At 50.0% G+C, this 23,407-nt stretch overlaps 1 protein-coding gene across 1 annotated transcript; it reads right to left on the bottom strand.

Annotated features, from left to right (window-relative positions):
- Positions 1-6,841: 6,841 nt before the first annotated feature.
- LOC125338988 (cytochrome P450 2B4-like) lies at positions 6,842-18,691 on the bottom strand. The gene is made up of 9 exons (XM_048330045.1): positions 18,488-18,691; positions 15,065-15,227; positions 14,812-14,961; positions 13,966-14,126; positions 12,840-13,016; positions 11,695-11,836; positions 10,255-10,442; positions 8,725-8,866; positions 6,842-7,053 (listed from the first exon to the last, which is right to left on the bottom strand). The coding sequence occupies exons 1-9, from the start codon at positions 18,656-18,658 to the stop codon at positions 6,872-6,874; spliced, it is 1,476 nt and encodes a 491-aa protein (XP_048186002.1). The 5' UTR covers positions 18,659-18,691; the 3' UTR covers positions 6,842-6,871.
- Positions 18,692-23,407: the final 4,716 nt, after the last annotated feature.

The following is a 23,407-nucleotide window of genomic DNA, read 5'->3' as shown; positions in this document are numbered from 1 at the left end:
ATGCCTGACACTGTGGCTCATGCCTGTCATCCCAGCTACTCCAGAAGCTGAAATCTGAAGATCGCATTTCAAAGCCAGCCTGGGCCGGAAAGTCTGTGAGACTCTTACCTCCCATGATCCACCTAAAACCATGAAATGGAGCCATCGCTTGCTGCTAGCCACAGCCAGGAGCAGCATGGCAGGATACTGGAGCCAAAATAAATGAGAAGATGGAGAATCAGAAAGTGAGGTGCCAGGGGGTGCAGAGCTCACTGGATTCTGACCCCTGAGCATCCATGAGCAAGTTTATTTAGTTAGTTCAGTACAGGGAAGGATACTGTAGGTACAGAAATCAAGGAGTCGATAGATCTTGTTATTACAATCATTAATGTAAGACACAGCTGGGCACTGGTGGCTCACGTCTGTCATCCTAGCTACTCAGGAGGCTGAGATCTGAGGATTGTGGTTCAAAGCCAGCCCAGGCAGGAAAGTCCCCATGAGATTCGTATCTCCAATAATCCACTCAAAAACCGAGAATGACTCTGTGGCTCAACACAAAGAGGATCAGGGACAGCACTTAGCTCCCAAGTTCAAGCCCCACAACAGACTACACACACACACACACACACACACAAACACACACACACACACACACGATGTAACTCCCTATAGCTAGGGAGCCGTGAGAAGTGGCAACTGTAATCCCTCTCTCATGTCCCCCCCCTCCCCCGGCCGGTAGGGATTAGACGCGGAAGCGTGGTCCCGGGTTAGCCTAGGTTAGTGTGTGATTGTGAAACCCCATGCTCGCCAGCCCAAGGAAAGACACGAGCCCGTGGTGGTCTCGGAGACCGCCTCTAGGACATCTGTTTATTCAAATGAGGAGCCCACAGATATACCCCCAAGAGCGGGCACAAAGGAGGGATTACAGGTTGGCCACAAGGGCTGTCCATCAAGTGATGTCAGGGGACTTCCTCTATAGGTGGAGACCCAGCCCCCCAAGGATTGGGTTTCTGGGATCCCCCCCCGCCATTGCACACCTGCTCGAGCCAAGGGGTGGGGGCTTCTCTTCCTGTTAAAGGTGGAAGAAGAGGGGACGGGCTAAAGCCAGCTGTGGCCTCCTAAAGGCACAGCTGACCCCAACAGACTGGGATGCAAGCATTCATCTTATTCCCATTGGCTCAAGGGCCACAGGGGCCAATCAACTGTGACTTACACACCATCGGTCCAGTTAATTGTCACTTACACATTTGTCTTGCCTTTCCTGCTTTGACTTTCCCAGGGTCCAGTTCTCAGCCTTCTGAGTACTGAGGAGGCAGCATTCCAACCTCTTAAACCTTTCCGGCTCTCACAGCTAGGCTCCCAAGTTCCCTATGGTGGCTCAAAGTGGTATAGCACTAGCCTTGAGCAAAAGAGCTCAGGGATAGTACCCAGGTCCTGAGTTCAAGCTCCACATCTGATGAGACAAACAGACAGACAGACAGATAGACAGACAAAGGAGAGGCCCAGAGGACTTTGAGGCTTGTAGAGTGGTTCGTGGAGAGCTACCAGCCTTGAGTGAAAAAGCCAAGTGAGATCTCAGGGCCTTGAGTTCAAGCCCCAGGTCCAGCACAAAAAGAAAGGGAGAGAGGGAGAGAGAACAGAAAAGAAAGAAAAAAGAAGGAAGAAAAAAGAAAGAGGAAAGAAGGGTAGAAGGGAGGGAGGGAGGGAAGGGAAGGAGGGAGGGAAGGGAAGGTGGGAGGGGGAGGAGGAAGGAAGAAAGGAAGGAAGGAAGGAAGGAAGGAAGGAATAAAGGATGGATCTGATCCTTGTTGGGCTCTGGTGGCTCACACCAATAATCTTAAGTACTCAGAAGTCTGAGATCCAGAGATCATGCTTTGAAGACAACCCAGGAAGTCTACGAGACTCTTCCCTCTGATGAACCACCAGAAAACCAAAAGTGGCACTGTAGTCTTGAGCAAAAGAGCTCAAGGACAGCACCCAGGCCTTTTGTTCAAGCTCTGCAACTGACAAAGTAAGAGAGACAGACAGAAAGACAGAGGCAAAACCCAGAGAACTAGAGTGACTGAGCTAAAGGTCAAAGAGCAGGACACAAACCACACAGTAAGCAGAAACAATCCAATTAAGGAAACCAAACCAACCCCACCCTTGGGAAGAAACCAAGGCTTGGCAGCAGGAATGGAAAAGGCCATCCTTTGTCCAACCAGAGGTGTCAGAGACCCAGCCTGGTCCTGCCAGCTTGGTCTGCAAAACCTTGTGAGTAGCCAGCATAGTCTTTAAAAAAAAATCTCCTTTTCATCACTGTGAACCCCCAAAACAAGCCTCCATGGGGCCTCCTACAGCTCACACCTGAATGAGCTCTGATCACTCCCAGACCCTTCTGAATACTTCATGCACAGCTCTGTAGCGCACTCATAATCACCCTTTCAGGATGTGTCTGACTGCCACCTTCCTCTTTCACAAAAGCAAACATACAAAGAATTAAAGTCACTTCAAGACCACCAGTTTGTAGCTAGAATCTAATGCCCAGACAATATTTCATACAAACTCCGAGAGGAAGGAGAAAGAGAGGAGGGGAGAGAGGGAGAGAGAGCACGCTGAGAACACTGGAGATACAGGACCCCTAAATGTTGGAGATGTGTGGGTTCTTGGTGTGGAAGCCAAAGATCCTCCAAATAAACTTGTGAACTTTGAGGCTTGTAGAGTGGTGTATGGAGACCCACCAGCCTTGAGTGAAAAAAGCCACATGTGATTTCAAGGCCCTGAGTTCAAGCCCCAGTTCCAGCACAAAAAGAAAAGAAAGGGAAGGAGGGAGGGAGGGAGGGAAGGAGAGAAAGGAAGAAAGAAAATCTGACCCACACTGGGCACAGTTTGCTCACGCCTGTAATCCTAGGTATTCAGGAGGCTGAGATCTGAGAATCAAGGTCCGAAGCCAGCTTAGGTAGAAAAAGTCTGTGAGGCACTTACCTCAGAGGAACCACCAGAAAAACTGAAGTGACGCTGTGGCTCAAAGTGGTAGAGCACTAGCCTTGAGCATAAAAGCTCAGAGACATCACCCAGGCCCTGAGGTCAAACCCCACAACCAACAAAAAAGGAAATCTGCTCCATGAATACTTGTCACCAGGCTAACTTGAAGAGTGCAGGCGGCTGTAGCTGAGCAGGTGCGATGCTGTGGGGTCTGACCTGGGGCTGCTGTGGTAGTTTGAATGCTTAACGTCTTCCAAAGACCCTAGTGTTAAATAAAGGCTTGGGCCACACCTAGGTGTTAGTGGACTGAGATAGAAACTTTAAGTCAGGACTTAGTGGGAGATGTTAGGTCATTTGGGGCATGCCTTTATAAAGGCCTATCTAGAGTTCCAGGTCCTTCCTCTTCCTCTTCCTCACCTTCCATCCATGGAGGAACAGTTTTGATCTACCACATACTTCCTGCTCCACATACTGCCTCTTCCCACCTCCAAAATTCTCTGTTTCTGTCTGTTTGTCTGTCTCTCTCTCGTGCCAGTAGTAGGGCTTGAACTCAGGACCCAGGCACTTGAACTTCTTTGAACTTCTTTGCTCAAGACTGGCACTCTACCACTTGAGCCACAGTGTAACTTCTGGCTTTTTCCTAGTGCATTGGAGATAAGAGTCACAGGACATCCCTCCCTGGTCTGGCTTTGAACCACGATCCTCAGATGTCCTCCCTCCTGAGTGGCTAGAAGGACAGGCATGAGCCACTAGCACCAGCTTGAGCTGTCTCTTCAGAGCACCTATCACTGTCTATCTTTACTCTGTTTATTAATCCTCTTCTGCCTTAATGTCCGTTGATTTGATGGCCAAATCCCAACTCAGCACCCTGCTGTCCCCCGGTGGCCACTGGAGAGCAGTGCATGAACTCCCCTCAAGCTCCTCAGACATTGTTTGATTGGGGGGAAGGGGAGGGAGCTGGGAGAGATGGAAAACTCTTTGTGAATGTTAGGAAATAATTCACAAAATATGTACTCTGCAGCACAGGGGGCGGGGGGGGGGGGGGAATCACCTCATACCAATCAACGTATTAGCAAAGAAAACGTATAGAATTGCAAGTCATGGGCTGGGAATATGGCCTAGTGGTAGAGTGCTTGCCTCGCATACATGATGCCCTGGGTTCCATTCCTCAGCACCACATGTATAGAAACAGCCAGAACTGGTGCTGTGGCTCAAGTGGTAGAGTGCTAGCCTTGAGCAAAAAGAAGCCAGGGACAGTGCTCAGCCCTGAGTTCAAGCCACAGGACTGGCAAAAAGCAGGAGAGAACCCCTAAACGATGTCCAAATCACAATCTAGAAACCCAAGTAATATAAAAAGGCAAAACATATGTCACCCTTTCAGGATCAAATGGACTCACAGATGAAATCTATCAGATATTTCTATACTATGGAAAAAACAATGTTCCTCAAATCATTCATCCCTCTCCCAAAACATAGGAAGGGAAGGAATACTAATGAAGTAATTCTATGAAGCCAATATGAGGCCCTGAAACTAAAACCTGGAAAAGACATCACAAAAAGAGAAAAAAAATAATTCAATTTCCTTAATGAGTATACACACAAAAATTTGTGAAAAGGCCGGTCATTGGTGGTTCACACCTGTCATCCTAGTGACCCAGGAGGCTGAGATCTGAGGATTATGACTCACATCCAGCCAAGGCAGAAAAGTCCATGAGACTCTTATCTCCAATGAACCAACAAAAAGCCAGATGCGAACCGGTGGCTCAAGTGGTAGAGTGCTAGCCTTGAGCAAAAAAAAACTAAGTAAGATTGTAAGGCCCTGAGTTCAAGCCCCAGTCATGGCACAAAAATAGATAAATGAATAGATGAATAGATAGATAGATGTTGGACATAGACAGACAAACAGATAGATGGTAGATGGATGAATGGATAAATAGATTAGATAGATAGATAGATAGATAGATAGATAGATAGATAGATAGATAGATAGATGAATATATAGAGATAGGTAGATGGAAAGATAGAGATAGATGATGGATGGATGGATGGATGGATGGATGGATAGGTAGATGGATGGATGAATAGAGATAGATAGATGATAGATAGATAGATAGATAGATAGATAGATAGATAGATAGATAGATAAATGATGGATGATTAATGTAGATAGAAGAAAGACAGAGATGATGAATAGAGATAGATACATACCCAGAGATGGATATAGATAGATGAGAGGGTAGATAGATAGATAGATAGATAGATAGATAGATAGATAGATAGATAGGCAGACAGGTGGATGGTATTCCAAAGTGCCAATATAAGAATCTGACCACTCAGGGGTGTGGGCTAAGGTAATGCTTGTTCAAAGAGAAGTAGAGGAGAAACATGAGCATGGGGGTGCCCGAGGGTTGTGGCCTGGGGTGACTGTGGTCTTCTTCGTGGCGGAGGAGCCTGGAGATCGTCGTGTGGAGTAAAAGGCAGCAGACACCAGGGATCACACCGTGTTTGATTCTATTTACTTAAAACCTGCTGAATAGACAAGTCAGTGGACACCAGTCCAGTTGGTGGACAAGGGCTGGGGGAGGGGGAAGGGGAAGCAGGAACAAGGGGGTGATGGCTTGGCTGGGTGCAGAGTTTGTGGGAGGAATGGCCAAAGTGTGTGGAACTCAGTCAGAGCCGGTGAAGACACCGAGCACGGCTAAACGTCCCACTGGAAAATGGTGCATTCTGCAGGCTGTGCATCTTACTCGCGGTCTACATGGAGGGCCAGGGCAGCCATGGGAACAAGTCGGACAAATTCTGGAGCCACACAGGGACCCCTCCACTCCCGCCAACGTGACCACACACTTCCCGTGCTGTGGTGTGTTGGGGTTCCGTGTGCATCTGTAGCAGAGGCCACTGGGGCTCTCGCCCCATCCGCCTGGGGACTCAGGAGGCTGAGGTTTGAGGAGCATGAAGAACATGGGCTGGGAATATGGCCTAGTGGCAAAGTGCTCACTTCGTATGCAGAACATGGGTCAAAGCCAATGCTCCTCCCACCCTCCCAAGCAGGAAAAATCCATGAGCCTCTTATCTCCAATCACCGAGCAAAAAAAAGCTAGAAGTGGAGGTGTGGCTCGAGAGGTAAAGCACTGGCTTTGAGTGAAAAAATGAGAGCCTGAGACTCTGAGTTCAAGCCGTAGGATTGGCACAAAGAGACAGACAGATAGAAAGAGAGAGAGAAAGGGAGCAAGGGAGCAAGACATAGACACAGACAGACAGACAGACATGGCCATTGTACCCATGGGGCAGACAGGTTAAGTATTGAGAAGTCACATATAGATTCCTTCAACATATCCTGCAGAACTCCGGAAAGGATTTGGGGGTGAGGGGGGGGTGAGCAAGGGAGCCGCCATTTTGCTTCAGACAGTGACTTAGAAACATAATCACAGAAGACTCTTGAGCCAAATTTCCCTTCTCAGCCCCCTTATTTGTGGATATGTATACCCAAGAAAGAGGCTTTGCGGTGGTTGTTATTATTGTGGTTGTTGTTTTGCAAGATTGCTCCTAATGCCTGAAATTTCTTTCCTTTTTATTTTGTCAGTTGTGGGGCTTGAACTCTGGGCCTGGGCACTGTTCCTGAACTTCTCTGTGCTCAAGGCTAGTGCTCTACCACTTGAGCCACAGTGCCACTTACGGTTTTCTGATGGTTAATAGGAGATAAGACTCCCCTGCTTGGGCAGGCTTTGAACCATGATCCTCAGATCTCGGCCTTCTGCGTAGCTAGGATGACAGGCGTGAGCCACCAGTACCCCACTTGCAATTTCTATTTAGAGGAGAAAAAAGGCCTGGTCAGGCTATGGAGAGACTGTCTGCATCCAAGATGGTGGAGGAGGCTACCCTACATTTCATGACCTCGATATCCTCTGAGCCCTCCTCTGTCAGCCGTTCAGAGGGGCAGGAAGCGGAGCTGGTAGGTGGGGGCCACTCTGCCCACACCACACTCCTGGGGGGTCAGGTCAATATCCTTCGGAGCCACGGGGCTGGCCATGGAGAAGTGCTGGAAGATGGTGGTAAAGAAGAGGAATAATTCATTCCGGGCGATTCCTTCACCGAGACAAATGCGCTTTCCTGCGGGCACAGAAGACCAGCCTGTGGGTGCTGGGGCCCCCGGAGTCTGGACCTGGCCCAGCCTTACACCCAGACACCTGTGTCCATTGGATGAAATGAACTGTAGACTGGAAATTCCAGGTACACATTTTTGTGAATGGGGAAAGGGGGCTCCTGAATCCTCTGACACTGAGAGCCAGACTTAAGTGGGTGTCTTGTGCACATTTTTCTGTTCATTTTGTGCCTATCCCGGGACTTGAGTTCAGAGCCTGGGCTCTGTCTCTCAGCGTTTTTCACTCAAGGTGGCCTCTACCACTTGCGCCACACCTCCACTTCTGGCTTTTGTTGGTGGTTCATTGGAGATAAGAATCTCACAGACTTTCCTGCCCAGGCTGGATTGGAGCCATGAATCCTCAGATCTCAGCCTACTGAGTGGCTAGGAATGACAGGCATGAGCCTCTGGTGCCCAGCCCATGTTCACTTTCATAAGGTAAGAGTCTTTTGATTTTGTTATATTTCTAAAGAGGTCAGTGGCCCACAGGAGATGACGACACATTTGTGGGTAAAGTGGGCAGATATGAAGGTCTACATATAAACATGCACATGTTTCTGACTTAACATTCTATGCATGTGTCTGTGTATGCCTGTCCCAGGGCTTGAACTCAAGACCTGGGTGTTGTCCCTGAGCTTTTGTGCTCAAGGCTGGTGCTCTGTCTACTGTTTGAACCACAGCACCACTCCTGGCTCCTTTTTTGTTTTGTTTTGTTGTTGTTTTTTTGGTGGTTTATTGAAGATAAAAGTCTCAAGGACTTTCCTACCCAAGCTGGCTTTAAATCCCAATCCTCAGATCTCAGTTTCCTGAGTAGCTGGGATTACAGGTGTGAGCACCAGCACATGGCTGAAAGTTAGGCTTTACAGCTTAACCATGGCTCCTAGGAGGAATCCTAACATGAGATGGGTGGCATGGGTGTGGAATCAAATCTGCGTGGGCAAGGGGCCAATATCCTTTGGCATCTCCACAGTGGAGGAGACAGGTGGTGAGAAGGTCTCAGGTGGGCCTTTCTCCAAGAACTGGTTCTGTGACTGGATTTTCTCCCTTCTTTTCCTCCGGGCTATTTGGACACCCTTGGTATCTCCTTGGCTCTAACAGTCTGTTAGTTCAGCCTATCTTTCTGCACCAGGAGGAGCCTCTGTGTTTTCCTTTTTGTTGTTGTTGTTGGTGGTGGTGGTGGTGGTAGTGGTAGTATGTGAAACCTGGGGCTTAAACTCAGGGCCTGGGCCCTGTCCCTGAGCTTTTTTCCCTCAAGGCTGGTGCTCTACCATTTAAGCCACACCTCTACTTCTGGCTCTTTGCTGGTTCATTGGAGATAAGAGTCTCAGAAACTTTCCTGCCTGGGCTGGGATTCTCAGATCTCGGCCTCCTGAGTAGCTAGGATGACAGGCGTGAGCCACCAGCACCCAGCCCCAAGATGTGTTTTTAGGACACAATCTAGCCTCTCAAGCCCCCCCCCCATGAGATGGTAGTGTAGATGGAATGGGGGTCACTTCAAGCTAAGCAACTAGAATAGACTATTCACTCATTAAACAAGCACCTGTTGCTGTCTGTCTCAGGAAGAGGGTGGGACACCGCCCTCCTGTGTCCGTCCCATCCGCCCTCCTGTGTCCAGGAGAGGAATGGAGGATCCTGCTTACCAATGGAAAAAGGAATGAAAGCGTCATTCTTCTTCAGAGCCCCGTTGGCATCCAGGAAATGCTGAGGGTTGAACTCCTCTGGTTTCTCAAAGTACTGTGGGTCGTGCAGAGCAGAACTCAGGATGGGGTAGACTTCAGTGTTCTGGAAAAAGCCACCAGACCAAAGATCAAAAGACATTGCCCTCAGGCTGGGAGCATGGTTTAGCGGTACACTGCTTGCCTAGCATGCATGAAGCCCTGGGTTTGATTCCTCAGTACCACATAAACAGAAAAAGCTGGAAGTGGCGCTGTGGCTCAAGTGGCAGAGTGCTAGCCTTGAGGAAAAGAAGCCAGGGACAGTGCTCAGGCCCTGAGTTCAAGCCCTAATATTGGCAAAACAAAATAAAAAGAAAGAAAGAAAAAGACTTTGCCCTTTCTGGGACTAGAGGTGTAGAGCACCTGCCTAGCCAGTCTAAAATCCTGAGTTCAAACCCCAGAAGCATCATATATACATATACATATACATATATGTATACATATCTTCCCACATGTAAGAAAATAAAACAGGGTTGAGATAGAGGGTTAAGGACAGAAGAAGTAAGCTGGGCACCTGAAGCTCACACCTGTAATCCGAGCTTCTCAGGAGGCTGAGAGCTAGAGGATCTCAGTATGAAGCCAGCCCAGACAGAAAAATCTATGAAACTTATCTCTCCTGTGATTCAAGTGGTAGAGCATGAGCCTTGAGCACCAAAGCTCAGGAACAGCTCCCAGGCCTTGAGTTCAAGATGAAGAAAAAAGAAGGAGGAGGAGGAGGAGGAGGAGGAGGAGGAGGAGGAGGAGGAGGAGGAGGAGGAGGAGGAGGAGGAGGAGAAGGAGAAGGAGGAAGAGGAGGGAGGAGGAGAAAAAGGAGGAGCAGAAGAAAGAGGGAAAGAGGAGGAGGAAGACAGTGTCAATGGCTCACACTTGTAATCCTAGATATTCAGGAGGCTGAGATCAGAGGATCACAGTTCAAAGCCAGCCCAGGCAGAAAAGTCCATGAGACTTTTCTCTCCAATGAACCACCAGAAAACCAGAAGTGGCACTGTGGTTCAAAGTGGTAGAGTGCTAGCCTTGAGTGAAAAAGCCCAGGGACAGCAAGCAGGCCCTGTTCAAGCCCCATGACTGACAAAAAAAAAAAAAAAAACAACAACAACAACAACAACAAAAAGAAGAAAAAGGGGCTGGGGATATGGCCTAGTGGCAAGAGTGCCTGCCTCGGATACACGAGGCCCTAGGTTCGATTCCCCAGCACCACATATACAGAAAACGGCCAGAAGCGGCGCTGTGGCTCAAGTGGCAGAGTGCTAGCCTTGAGTGGGAAGAAGCCAGGGATAGTGCTCAGGCCCTGAGTCCAAGGCCCAGGACTGGCGCAAAAAAAAAAAGAAGAAGAAGAAGAAGAAGAAGAAGAAGAAGAAGAAGAAGAAGAAGAAGAAGAAGAAGAAGAAGAAGAAGAAGAGAAAGAGGAGGGCGGGGCTATGGAGGGGGCAGGAAAGGGGACCCCAGCCGCCTCACCTTGGGGATGATGTATCCTCGGAATGCTGTGTCCTTGGTGACCACATGAGGCACCCCGATAGGGATGAGGTCAGAGAACCTCTGGATCTCGTGGATGACAGCATCGGTGTAGGGCATCTTCGTGCGGTCATCAAGGGCTGGTGGGCGGTGAAGGCCTATGACCTCCTTGATTTCCTTTTGGACTCTCTCTGCATGGACAAGGGGGGGACAATGAGCTCCACCCCACAGGGGCGCTGCAGCAAGGACACTGTTTCCTGAGTGTCCATGATGTCGACAGCCTGCAGCGAGTAGCTCCTTGATCGATGCCCTTGGTGCAGTCTCCAGGAGACAGGGTAGGGGGGATATACAGCAAAAATTCACAGCCTTTCACATGTTCTGTCATGAAAATGTGTGCCCTTGGGTGGCTCACAGATGAATTAGTGAGTACACAGGTAACTTAATCAATGGATGAATCGATTAATGGGTGATCAATTAATCGATCAAATCCATGAGCTGATGGATTAATGAATCAATTAGTTGATTAGTGGATGATGATTAATCTATCAATCCATGAGCTGATGGATGGGTGGGTAGATGGATGGATGATGGGTGTGTGGGTGGATGGGTGGATGAATGGATGCATGGGTTGATGGCTGTATGGGTGAGCGGATGAGTGGATAGGTGGACAGATGGATAGTGGAATGGATGGATGGATGGATGGATGGATGGATGGATGGATGGATAAGCAAATCAATGAGTGGGTAGATGGATGGGTGGATGGATAGATGGATGGATGGATGGTTAAGTGAATGGATGAGTGGCTGGTGGTTGGGTGAATGGATGGATGGATGAGATAAATGGGTAGACGGATGTAGGTAGATGGATGGGCTAATGTTGTGGCTAGGCAGATGGATACCTGGATTGGTAAATAGGAGATGCATAGATGAGTATATGGATAGATGGATTGCTTGATGGATGGATAAATGGGTGGCTTGATGGGGGCAGGAGATGGATGCATGGGTAGGTGGATGGTTGTATGGATTTATGTATGAATGTGTATATATGGATGATGGACGAATGGATGATAGATAGCTGGGTGGGTGTATGGATGGATGAGTTAATAGATTGGTGAATGAATGGGTAGGTGGATGTATGCTACATGGACAGATAGACAGATAGGTGGATGGATATGTGTACATATCAATCGATGGATGGATGGATGGATGGATAGATGGATGGGTGGGTGGGTGGATAGATTGATGGGTGGATAGTTCAATCTTTAAGCAATGGGACAAGAGTGGAAGAAGGAATCACAATTCTTCCTTTGTCCACCAAAGGACAGGCTTAGTTGGCATAGACTGCAGAGATGCTGAAATAAGAGGCAAGTATCTTCTCTCTCACCCCTAGCCCACCTCTGCAGCCCACAGGGGTTCCTCAGGCCTTGGTGGGCAGCTGCCCTACCTGCGATGTGGGGGTACTTCATCAGGATGAGGAGGCCATAGCGCAGGGTGGTGCTAGTAGTCTCGGTGCCCGCAAAGAAGAGTGAGAGCAAGGTGAGGATGAGGTTCTTGTGGTGGAACTCAGAGTGGGGGTCTGACTTCTCCTGTTTAGTGGGAGAGAGGAGAAGGGGAGGTCAGGAAAGATTGAGACCTCACTGCAGGAAGGTGCACAGCGTCTCTGGGTCCCTCCCTGTTTTAGGGTCTCATGCTATTTCACCCAGTTTGCATTTCTTTATCCTGAACATATCCAACCATTCAATTCTGTCTGTGGCTCTCTCTTCCCTCTCTCCTGTTCTTTGGTATGGTGTGTGTGTGTGTGTGTGTGTGTGTGTGTGTGTGTATGTGTGTGTGTATACTTATATATACATATATATAGTAAAGGTAATGAACAGGGGGTTGTTTACATAAGTAAGATCATGAGTACATTTCTTTTCAAACACTGTTACCCATTTTCTCCCTCGTACCTCTCCATACTCCCTTGTTTCTCACTTTTTGTTTCCCAGTCTCTTTCTGAATCTGTGAGTTATTTTTTTTCCTGGTGGTTTGTTTTTTTTGTTTTTTTTTTTTTTTGCCTTACCCTGTACATCTTCCTCTGACAGTTCCCTTCTCTAGATGGATGGATGGATAGATGGATGGATGATGGATAGATGTGTAGAGGAATGTATTGATAGGTGGGCAAATGAATGAATGGATGGATAAATGGATATATAGGTAGGTGGGTGGGTGGATGAATAGATAGATGGATGGATGGATAAGTTAATGGATGGATAAGTGGGTATATGGATGGGTGGGTGAATGGATAGATGGGCAGGTGGATAAGTGAATGGACGGGTGAATAAATGGATGGATGAATAGGTGGATAAGTGGATGGATAGATAAAGTGGAAGGATGGATAGCATGGATGATGAATGAGTAGATGGGCATTGGGTAGGGGGTGATGGATGGGTGGCGACGTTGATGGATCAGTGAGTGGATGAGTGGATAATGGATGTCCAGATTCAACCTTCTGTCCCTTCCTTATCTCCCTATCCCTATCCTGCCCACTCTCTGCTCTTCGCCTGCTTCCTCTCCTCTCTGGCTGCTTCCCCTTCCCCCTGTGGCACCCACTTTTTCCATTCGCAGGAGGTAGGTGTCGATGAAGTCTCTCGGGTTGCTGGGGTCCAGGGTTGCCCGGTGCATCTCCACACGCTGGGCAATGAAAGCATTGACTTCCTGAAGGTTCCTGTAGATGTCTCTGTGTTTCCCAGGGAAGTGCTTCATGACATCTGAGAAAAGCTCAAAGACCTGCCAGAGCCACAGCCAGGAGCTCCATTGGGGGTCGGGGCAGGGAGGGGCCCTCATGGGGAAGCCTTCTCTCTCTTTCTCTCTCTCTCTCCTTTTTCTTTTTATACATGCGTGTGCGCACACACACTTCTGAATTGTCTTGCAGAATTTACCTCTATTCTGTCTTGTCTTCCTATGCTTAACTTTTTCCTATCTTCTCCTTTCCTTTCTCTACCAAGCTCTCATTCTCTTGTCATCTCTCTGACTCTCTGCTTTGTCTTTCCTCTTCCTTCTTTCCATCCTGCCTTCCTTCTTTCCACCTTCCTTCCTCCCTTTCTTCTTTCCTTTTTTCTTTCTTTTCCACCTTCTGCCCTTTTACTTCAGTCTTTCCTTCCTCCCTCTCTTTCTTCTTTAGTTTCCTCCTTCCTTTCTTCTTCCTTCCTTTCTTCCTTCCTTCCTTTCCTCCTTCCTTCTTTCCTTCCTTTCCACCTTCTTTCCTTCTTCCCTTCCTTCCTTTCTTTTTTTTTTTTTTTTTTTTTTTGCCAGTCCTGGGCCTTGAACTCAGGGCCTGAGCACTATCCCTGGCTTCTTTTTGCTCAAGGCTAGCACTCTGCCACTTGAGCCACAGCGCCCCTTCTGGCCATTTTCTGTATATGTGGTGCTGGGGAATCGAACCCAAGGCCTCATGTATACGAGGCAAGCACTCTTGCCACTAGGCCATATCCCCAGCCCCCCTTCCTTCCTTTTTACCTTCCTTCCTCCCTCCCTTTTTTCTTCCTCCTGCCCTCCCTCCCTTTCTTTCTTCCCTCCTTCCTTTACCATCTCTCCCTCCATCCAGATCTCAGGCTGTCTGTCTCCCCCTGTGGTCTCTGCACATCTTCCTTTCCTTTGGAGCCTCCAAAGCCCATCCTCCTTTTCCCTCCCCACCCTGCGCAGTCCCTCCCTCCCCCTTCCTCCTCCCTCCCACCACCTGGCTGTAGAAGGAGCTGATGAGCGCGAAGCTCTTATAGAACATGTTCAGGAGGTGCAGGAAGTTGCTATCTTTGTAGTCAAATCGTTCTCCAAAGACAATGGAGCAGATGATGTTGGCCGTGATGGACTGGAAGAGGAAGGTGGGGTCCACAAGCTCCCCTGGGAGGAGAATGGGGGCACAGGAGCCCAGGGGTCAGGCTTCCTCCTCTCTGTGCAGCTCTCCTGCATTACTCAGAACTGAATGATCAGAAACGTCTCTGTCTCTCCTCTCCATTGTCTCTGCCTGTGCCCCTCTGATTCTTTGTGTGTGCTCATGTGCATGTGCAAGTGCATGCACACATTGCTCAAGGCCTCTCACCACCCCTTGACTTTATTGCTCACCGCTGGAACTCTGTCATCTGAACTATGCCTCCATCATTTTGGTTGTTGTTGGTTGTGGGGCTTGAACTCAGGTCCTGGACACTGTGCCTGAGACTCTTTTGCTCAAGGCTAGTGCTCTACCCTTTGAGCCACAGCACCACTACCAGTTTTCTAGTGGTTCATTGGAGATAAGAGTCTCACAACCTTTCTTGCCTGGACTGGCTGCGAACCGCAATCCTCAGCTCTCAAACTCCTGAGTAACTAGGATGACAGAGCTTGAGCCACTGGCACCCAGCTCTTGAGTTATTCTTGAACATAATCATCAATAATCAGTCATCATGCTTCTTTCCCTGGATATCTGTCTATCTCTCGTTCTTGTCTCCATCCTCAGCTCCGTGCCCACGTGGAGGTCTCTGTCTCTCGATTGCTTCCCCCCCTCCCCAGCCCGTCCCTTCCCCCCGCCCCCGGGGGCCCCTGGCCTCACCATTGGCTTTCCGCAGCTCCTTCACCAAACACTGCGCCTCCTCCTGGATCCGCTCCTCCACGCTCCGCTTCCCCATCCCAAAATCCCTCATGGTGGCCAGCGAGAACCGCCGAAGGATCTTCCAGCGGTCACCATTGGCAAATATCACACCTGGGGGGCGGGTCGTGAGAGAGGAGTTACAGGAAGAAGATCCAAGGAGACCCGGCCTCCCCTCCCCTTCCCACCTGGCCCTCTCCATCACGAAGGCCCTCACCATAGTCCTGGAAGACTGGCTGGACGCTGGCGATCGTCCCTCGGCCAGAGAACACCTCGGCCTGGTCCACCAGGGCCTCCCGGATGGCGTCCACCCCGCAAAGCATGACCACCGGCCTCCGTCCCAGGTACACGGTGAACACGTCCCCATACTGCTCTCGAAGCTGCCAAGACAGAGAGACAAGAGTTGCCATCAGGGCTGGGATGTAGCTCAGTGGAAAAGTGCTTCCCTAGCAAGTGCAACGTCCTGGGTTCAATCCCCAGTACCAAGAAAAGAAAGGACAAGAGTTGCCATCAACTCCCTGTGACACTGTTCAAACCATAAGATGCAGAGGGGCACCGGCCCATGGCCCATGCCCATAATCCCAGCAACTCAGGAGGCTGAGATCTGAGGATCACAGTTCAAAGCCAGCCCTGGCAGGAAAGTCTGTGAGACTCTTCTCTCCAATGAACCACCAGAAAACCAGAAGTGGCGCTGTGGCTCAAAGTAGGAAAATGCTAGCCTTGAGCAGGAAAGCTCAGGGACAGTGCCCAGGCCCTGAGTTCAAGCCCCATGATTGACAAATGGAAAAAAAAAGAAAAAGAAAAAGTAATGGCAAAGTAAAACAAATAAGAGTTGGATTATAGAGTTTCCTGCACAGCAAAGCATGAGTCTCTGAGTTTCAAACCCCAGTACCACCAAGAAAAACCATAAAAAATAAATATAGAAGGAAAGTAAATATAAGATCAACAGTGATTGATCCCTCTGACAGAATGTTACACATCAATGAAAAAGATTATTCTATGGCTATCACAAACAACATGATGAAACTCGCAGCCAGAACACGGGCGTGGAAGCAGCTAGACATAAAAGCCAGGTTTGGTTTGCCTTTGGTGCTCTTTACAAGAAGTTCAGACCCAGATGCAACCAACACCCAGCATCAGGATAATGGCTAGAATATGGGAGGTGGCAGGTTGCCTGGAACGGGCTCTAGTCTTTGGTCTGTATGTTCCGTTTGTTACAATCTCATCCGGCTGTGTAGTGTTCGGGATGATGTTCAACTTCAGTATGCTTTTGACTCAAATAACCAGAGCAATAAGCCAGACCTGGTAGCGCAGATCTACAATCCCAACACTCACTCGAGGAGCTAATGCCTTTGTTTTTCCCATCAGATTTTGTGCAAGGCTGTTGGTCACTGGAGTGCGTAGTTACTTCTGCACTCTGCACTGGTTGGCACTCTGCATCTGGGTTTTCACCAATGTGTGTGTGTGTGTGCGTGCGCGCACATGGGCACGCCAGGGCTGGGGCTTGAACACAGGACCTGGACACTATCCCTAAGCTTTTATGCTCCAGGCTAGCTCTCTAGCACTTGAGCCACAGCTCCACGTGCAGTATTTTTTCACTTGGTTCATTGGAGATGAAACTCTCGCAGTCTTGCCCACCCAGCTGGGTTGGCTTTGAACCTCCATCCTCTAGATCTCAGCCTCCTGAGTAGCTAGGATGCCAGGCGTGATCACCATGATCTCACCGGTTTCCCCTGATTCTTTTTTTTTTTTTTTTTTTTTTTTTTTTTTGGCTTGGACTCTGGGCCTGAGCGCTGTCCCTGGCTTCTTTTTGCTCAAGGCTAGCACTCTGCCACTTGAGCCACAGCGCCACTTCTGGCCATTTTCTGTATATGTGGTGCTGGGGAATCGAACCCAGGGCCTCATGTATACGAGGCAGGCACTCTTGCCACTAGGCCATATCCCCAGCCCCTTTTCCCTGATTCTTTGGTGACATTTCAGCCAGTGAGAGGCAACTTCAGGCCAATGCCCATCTTCTCCACCTGACCATAGGCTGCAAAACTCATTATGTTTATCAAGCTGGACTCTATGATTCACACGTTGGGTTGCTGATACCATCAGAGTTTCATTACTGTATTTATTTTATGCCTCCATAGGAAAATATGCATCTGTTTCCAGTCAGAGACCCCAGAATTCATGTCCTTGCCACAGGAAGGGTACATGCCTGCCCTCCCATGAGCTCGATTCATTCCAGCATCAATACAAACATCTAAAAGTCCAGCGTGGTCGTGGGTGCCAGAGGCTCACTCCTGCAATCCTAGCTGCTCAGGAGGCTGAGATCTGGAGGATCACGGTTCAAAGCCAGCCTGACCCTGGGACAATCAGCTGCCAAAAACAGTTGTTAGTTGTAAACCTCTTGACTTTGTTAAGTTCTCAGCCTCGAGTATTTTGTGACATCCACAGGAAATAGATGAAGACACCATGAGACATCATCTAGCCTGCCCAGTGAGGCCACCCTGCTTCTTCCCATGTGCTTCAGTGTTGGTTAGGCCAAGGCCTGGGGCTTGAACTCAGGACCTGGGCGCTAGCTATCCCTGAGTTCTTTTGCTCAAAGCTAGCACTGGCTTTACCACTTAGAGCCACACTACTACTTCTGGTTTTCTGGTGGTTGGTTAGAGATGCGTCTCAGGGACCTTCCTGCCCAGGCTGGCTTTGAACCGTGATCCTCTTGATCTCAGCCTCCTGAGTAGCTAGAATGACAGATGTGAGCCACTGGCGCCTGGCTTTCAGTCCTATCTCTCACAGAAACCTTTCCGGACCCTTGTGTTCTAATAGCAGGATATCCTCTTGGCTTCTCCAATAAGCTAAACAGCACATGTTGAAAACATGGGGGAAGCCAAGCATGGTGACACACTCCCGTAATCCCAGCCGTCAGGAGGCAAAAACAGGAGGGACATCAGCTCAGGGTTGACTCTGTTTCATTAAAGAAAAAATAAAATAAAGTAAAAATCCAAAGCTCAGGAAGTGGCGCCGTGGCTCCAGTGGTAGAGCGCTAGCCTTGAGCTGAAGAGCGCAGGGACAGCACCCAGGCCCTGAGTTCAAGTCCCACAACCAACAAAAACAAAATCCAAAGCTCAGGAAGAGCGCACTTGCCTGGCATGAGCAAGGCCCTGAGTTTTATACTTGGCATTGCACGAAGGACACAATAAAAGCGGAATGGATCTTCTGGACTCTGCACCCGCTCGGCTCATAGGGTTTTAATTGACAGGCGACTCACCCACCTCTTCCCCTGCCCTCCCTTCCCTTCCCCTCCCTTCTCCTCCCTTCCCCTCCCCTCAGCCCTGGCACCGGACTTTGCCAGGCTTTGCTTGCCCTTGTTGAACAAAACAAAACCCGATTTGGCTGTTACTTCCTGTTTTGTTTTGTTTCTCTCTTGCAGGACACATACCCAAGGCAGAGGGTGACCGAGGAGAATGCAAATCTATACCCTGACGCCCCTTCTGGGGACACCAACCCCCGCCCCCAGAACTTTCCAAAGGAGCGTGATTGCTCCTGACAATCGACCTACCATCCATCATGCTTACTTCCCTTACTATCAAAGTGGGGGACCCCAGCCCCACCTGCACCCCATCTCCCCAGGCTCCCTCCACCCTTGTCTCACCTGCAGGAAAGATTTGAGGAGCCCATGTCTGTCCATTTGCAGAACGTTCCCCAGCAAGGGCAGAGGCCGGGGCCCTGGAGGGAGGCGGCCCCGGGCCTCCGGGCGGGCCCTGAGCAGGAAGAAGAGGAGGCCTGTGAGGAGCGCGAGGACCAGGAGGACGCTGAGCTCCATGATCCTGAGCTGAGAGCCATCCACCCGGGCCCAGCCTTGCCTTTGCCCTTTTATTCTGATCCTGTCTCCCCACCCAGTGAGGCCACGCCTTCCCTTTCCTTCCTCTCCCCTCCCCTCCCTTGTCCCCAAGTGCCAGCTCAGGGGAAGGGGGAGGGCTGCTCCCCATCCTGCCCAGCCAGCCCAGCAGGGCTGCTCCCCCCTCAGCCCTAGAAATCACTTTGGCAGGGGATTGCGAGTGTGTGTGTGTGAATGTGTGTGCCCACGTGGTGTCTGCGTGGGTGGGAGAGTCTGCATGTGTGGGTGTATGTCCAAGCCTGGGTGGGAACTCCTGTAGTACAGGCACCTGCTTTACTATGCTAAATGTGTGTTGACATTGGTTGAGCTTGCAGAGGTGGCTGTTTGTGTGGGATCCAGGGGTGTGTGGGTGTGTGGGTGGGTGGGTGTGTGTACAAGCATCTTGGGCCTTGGCTCCCATCCTCCCCACCCACCCCCAGGCCTCCTGAAGGCCCACGGGCCTCTCCTCAGGGCCTGCCTGCTGCCTCTGGGTGGAGGAATGGGAGTTCAGGAGTTCTGAGGCCCACCGGTGGAGGGTGGCCAGAGGGGACACTGAGGCAGCCCGGCAGGTGTGGGGGCCTCTGGCCTCTGAGGGCTCTGACTTTTGCTGGAGAGGAGGGGGTCGCCCTGCCTGCCTGGTGTCTGCAGGGGTGAAGTTCTCACTTCCTCTCTCTCCTTTCTTAGCTTCTGTCTCTCTGTTTCTCCATCTGTCTGTCTCTCTGTGTCTGTCTCTGTTTCTTTGTCTCTCTGTCCATTTCTGTCTCTTTGTTTTCTGTTTCTCTGTCTATGTCTGTCTCATTCTGTTTCTCTGTGTCTATCACTCTATGTATGTTTGTCTCTCTCTCTGTCTCTGCGTCTCTGTCTCTTTGATTCTGTCTGTCTCTCTGTGTTTCTTTGTCTCTTTCTGTCTCTGTGTCTCCCCTGTCCTTCTGTTTTTCTGTATCTGTGTCTCTGACTCTATGTCTGTCTCTCTGTATGTCTGTATCTGTCTGTCTCTCTCTCTCTCTTTTTTTTTTTTTTTTTTGTTTTGGCCAGTCCTGGGGCTTGGACTCTGGGCCTGAGCACTGTCCCTGGCTTCTTTTTGCTCAAGGCTAGCACTCTGCCACTTGAGCCACAACGCCACTTCTGGCCATTTTCTGTATATGTGGTGCTGGGGAATCGAACCCAGGGCCTCATGTATATGAGGCAGGCACTCTTGCCACTAAGCCATATCCCCAGCCCCTGTATCTGTCTGTCTCTCTGTCTCTGTTGCTGTGTTTCTTTACCTCTGTCTGTCTCTATGTCTCTGTGTCTGTCTGTCTGTCTCTCCCTCTCCCACACCCTCTCTCTGACCCTAAGCCCCTGAAGCACAGGGACCATGCCGTGCCTCTGTGGATGTTCCGGCAGACCAGGGCATCCGAGGCTGAGTTCCCAATGGACAGAGATGCACTGGCTCTGGAACCTTCCGAGGACTTTTGTCCTAACACAGCAGAAGAGCACTCAAGAGAGTGGTGGGGGGAACAGGGGGGGACTGTGCCGGTGACCAGCCCACTCCATTCCTGGCAGCAGAGCCCAGAACCCTTTACAGTCAGTGCTGGGGACAGAATCATAAACAGGAGGAGCACAGTCCAGACGGGCTGAGGCACAGCGAGGCTCTTATCTCAAAACCACCACTGCGGAGTGGCGCACAGGGCAGAGCAGCCCAGTACACATATGAGGTCCTGAATTCAAATCCCCAGTGCTAGTTGGGCACTGGCACTCACGCTTATAATCCCAGCTACTCAGGAAGCTGAGATCTGAGGATGGAGGTAGGAAGCCAGCCTGGACAAGGAAAAAATCCATGAGACTCTGATCTACAGTGAACCACCAAAAACACAGAAGTGGTGCTGTGGCTCAAGTAGCAGCACACCAGCCTTGAGTGAAAGAGCTCAGGGACAGCACCGAGGCCCTGAGTTCAAGCCCCAATACCTGCTCACTAAAAGCAGTGGGAGTGCGGTGAGGAACAGGGGTGGGGAGTCGACACGCAGAATCTTCTAGCAGTGTTCAGCAAAGCTGGGGCAGCTGAGTTGTAGCTTGATGATCCAGAGAAAAGCAAACAAGAAGCAGCCATCTGTGAGAGGGTGAGAGATGACCTTGTCTAACCTTGGTGGATACCTGACTCCAGAACCTTGCTCCCCGCTATGCTGGCGAGTGGCAGTGAACGTGGGCTCCACGCTTTGTGGAAATAGAGGACAAAGTGCTTCATACAGTGCCTCTCCCAGGGCTCCCATTCTGTGAGAGATTTTGCCATCTCCTCTGCTTTGCAGGTGGAGGATGGCAAATGCAGAGAGGTTAAGAGCGCAGGCATCATCCCAGAGTGGGTTAGAGCCACAGATTTGACATGGCTACCCCTGGCCCCACAGCCACAAAACATGGCCAAGGTAACTGTTACGAGGTTCAAGGGAAGGGTGTCCACGTCCCTCCAAGAGTCCACCACTCAGAGACAGTCTCAAGCAAAAAGATGGATTTATTGTGGAAGCAAAAAGCAAATTGACCGGCCAGGGACACAGTGCAGACTCCAGAGCTGCCACCATGACCCCGAGCGGCCCTCAAATTGGGGTTTATAAAGACAAATATCACATGGTCAAGCCTGGCTACACGCAGGTGGCCAATGAGGTTACAACACTTACAGAGAAACTGCATAGTCATGTCAAGTCACATGCAGGTGGCCAATGGAGTTACAACCTGCCACATAGTATCTGTTTGAACCAACCTATCATTTTAGTTAGAATTGGCATGTGCATTTGGGGGACCCCACACAATGCAGGCTCATCCTACTGATGTCTAGTCTTTTGTCGCTTTAGTGGGCCGTGTGTGGCAGGTGCAACAGCACAGGGCCTCCAACGGCGCCATCGCTCATGCGGGACACACTGCACACAAAAAGCCATGGTCACCAGTAAAATCAGAACCAGGTCCACTTTCCTACCACACTGGCCTGGAACCTCCGTCCTCAGACCTCGGCTTCCTAAGTAGCTAGGACGGCAGGCGGGAGCCACTGGCACCTGGCAGTGTGGGGTGTTGTTTTTTGTTTTTTTTTTTTCTTTTGGAATTGGTTTTGGTTTTTTGCTATGTAGAAACTTTTTTTTTTTTTTACTTTGATGCAGTCCCACTTACCAGTATTGGCTATAATTTTCTGAGCTGTTGAAGTCCTCATTGGAATCGTTGTCTAATGTGCTTCCTCTACCTTTTCTTCTTCTAGTTGTTCTAAAGTTTCAGGTCTTTGGTCTATTTTGTGTTGATTTTTACACAAGGTAGGTTGTAGCGTCTGTCTTCTCAACCGATTGTGAAGGACTATGGCTTTCTTTCCAATATGTGTGTGCGCACATGTGCACGCGTGTCTGTGTGTGTGTGTGAGAGAGAGAGACAGAGACAGACACAGAGAGAGAGAGAGAGAGAGAGAGAGAGAGAGAGAGAGAGAGAGAGAGAGAGAATGTCCTGTCCTGTTGCTGATCAGGGCCTTCTCCTTCACCTCCTTTTTGGAAGAACCACAGACAGAAAGATGGAGAGATGACCAGAGTGAGGATGAGGAAGACACCAGGTGAGACATAGGGAGATGCAGAGGTAGCATGGAACTGGCTGAGAGTGGAGGCCAGGCTGTGCTCTGGACGCATCAGGGCATCCGATGCCCAGGGGCCCATCAGCCTCCCACCGCCCAGCCATGGCTCCCTTTAGTCTCTCTTACTGCCTCAGTTTGTCTCTCTTACTGCCTCAGTACCTTTCTTTTCTTTTTCTGCTCCTAAAACCTATTCTTTCTCTTCCTGTTCTTTCTCTCTCCCCCTCTTCCTCCTTCTTTTCTTCCTTCTCCTCTTCTTCCTCATCCTCTTCCTTCTCTTCCTCCTTCCCTTCCTCTTCCTCCTTCCTTCCTCCTATTCCTCATTCCTCCTCTTGCTCCTCCTGTTTCTCTTCTTCTTTCTTCCTCCTCCTCTGCCTGCTTCCCGTCCTCTCCTCCCCCTCCTTTTCCTACTCTTCCTCCTCTTTCCACTTCTCTTCCTTGTTCTCCTCCTCCTCCTCCTCCTCCTCCTCCTCTTCTTCTTCTTCCTCCTCCTCCTCCTCCTCCTCCTCCTCTTCTTCTTCTTCCTCCTCCTCCTCCTCCTCCTCCTTCTCCTCCTCCTGTTCCTCCCCCTTCTCTCTCTCTACCTCTGTCTTTCCTCTTCCCCTGCCTCCTTCTCTTCTCTTTCTGTTTCTTCTTCTTCCTCCAGCCTCTGGACTCTGCCGCTACCAAGGATCAGGCCACATCCACCTGCCTCTTTCTGTTCCTTGTTGCCATGGGAACCCTAGCATCTTCCAAGCAAAGCTAAACAAACCACTTGGCCCTCCATGGAAGGGGGTGGCTGAGTCACTTGCCTGTGACAGGATGAGACCAGGCCATGCTTTATCTGAGTCTAAAAGTGGAAGATAGATCCAGCCTCTGCTCCTACACTTCTGACCTAGTGGGAGAGGTTTCAACAAGGTGCAACCTGTCCATCCCTGACCTTGGCAGGAAGCCATCATGAACTTTCCTGACCCAGGACCTTGCTCCTGCCTGTGTTGGCCCAGCTGGCACTGGGCCCAGGGACTCTCCAGCTCAGGCTTGCTGCATAGAAGGTATAAGGTGCTTTTTACCATGGTTCACTTTGTCTTCACCCTCTAAGAGGGTAGAATAGAATTGCTCTCACCAAGTCACACAGAGGGCGAGAG

The sequence above is a fragment of the Perognathus longimembris genome, chromosome 20 (genome assembly GCF_023159225.1).
Source record: "Perognathus longimembris pacificus isolate PPM17 chromosome 20, ASM2315922v1, whole genome shotgun sequence".
NCBI lineage: Eukaryota > Metazoa > Chordata > Mammalia > Rodentia > Heteromyidae > Perognathus > Perognathus longimembris.
The sequence above is the reverse complement of the archived record's forward strand: the minus strand, read 5'-3'. Positions and strand labels throughout refer to the sequence as shown.

Coding starts and splice junctions, on each gene's coding strand:
- LOC125338988 (XM_048330045.1), bottom strand. CDS start 18,658: ATGGAGCTCAGCGTCCTCCTGGTCCTCGCGCTCCTCACAGGCCTCCTC. Junction 13,017..13,965: donor TCAGCTCCTTCTACAGCCAG/GTGGTGGGAGGG, acceptor TGGCTCTGGCAG/GTCTTTGAGCTTTTCTCAGA. Junction 10,443..11,694: donor GAAGTACCCCCACATCGCAG/GTAGGGCAGCTG, acceptor TTGTCCATGCAG/AGAGAGTCCAAAAGGAAATC.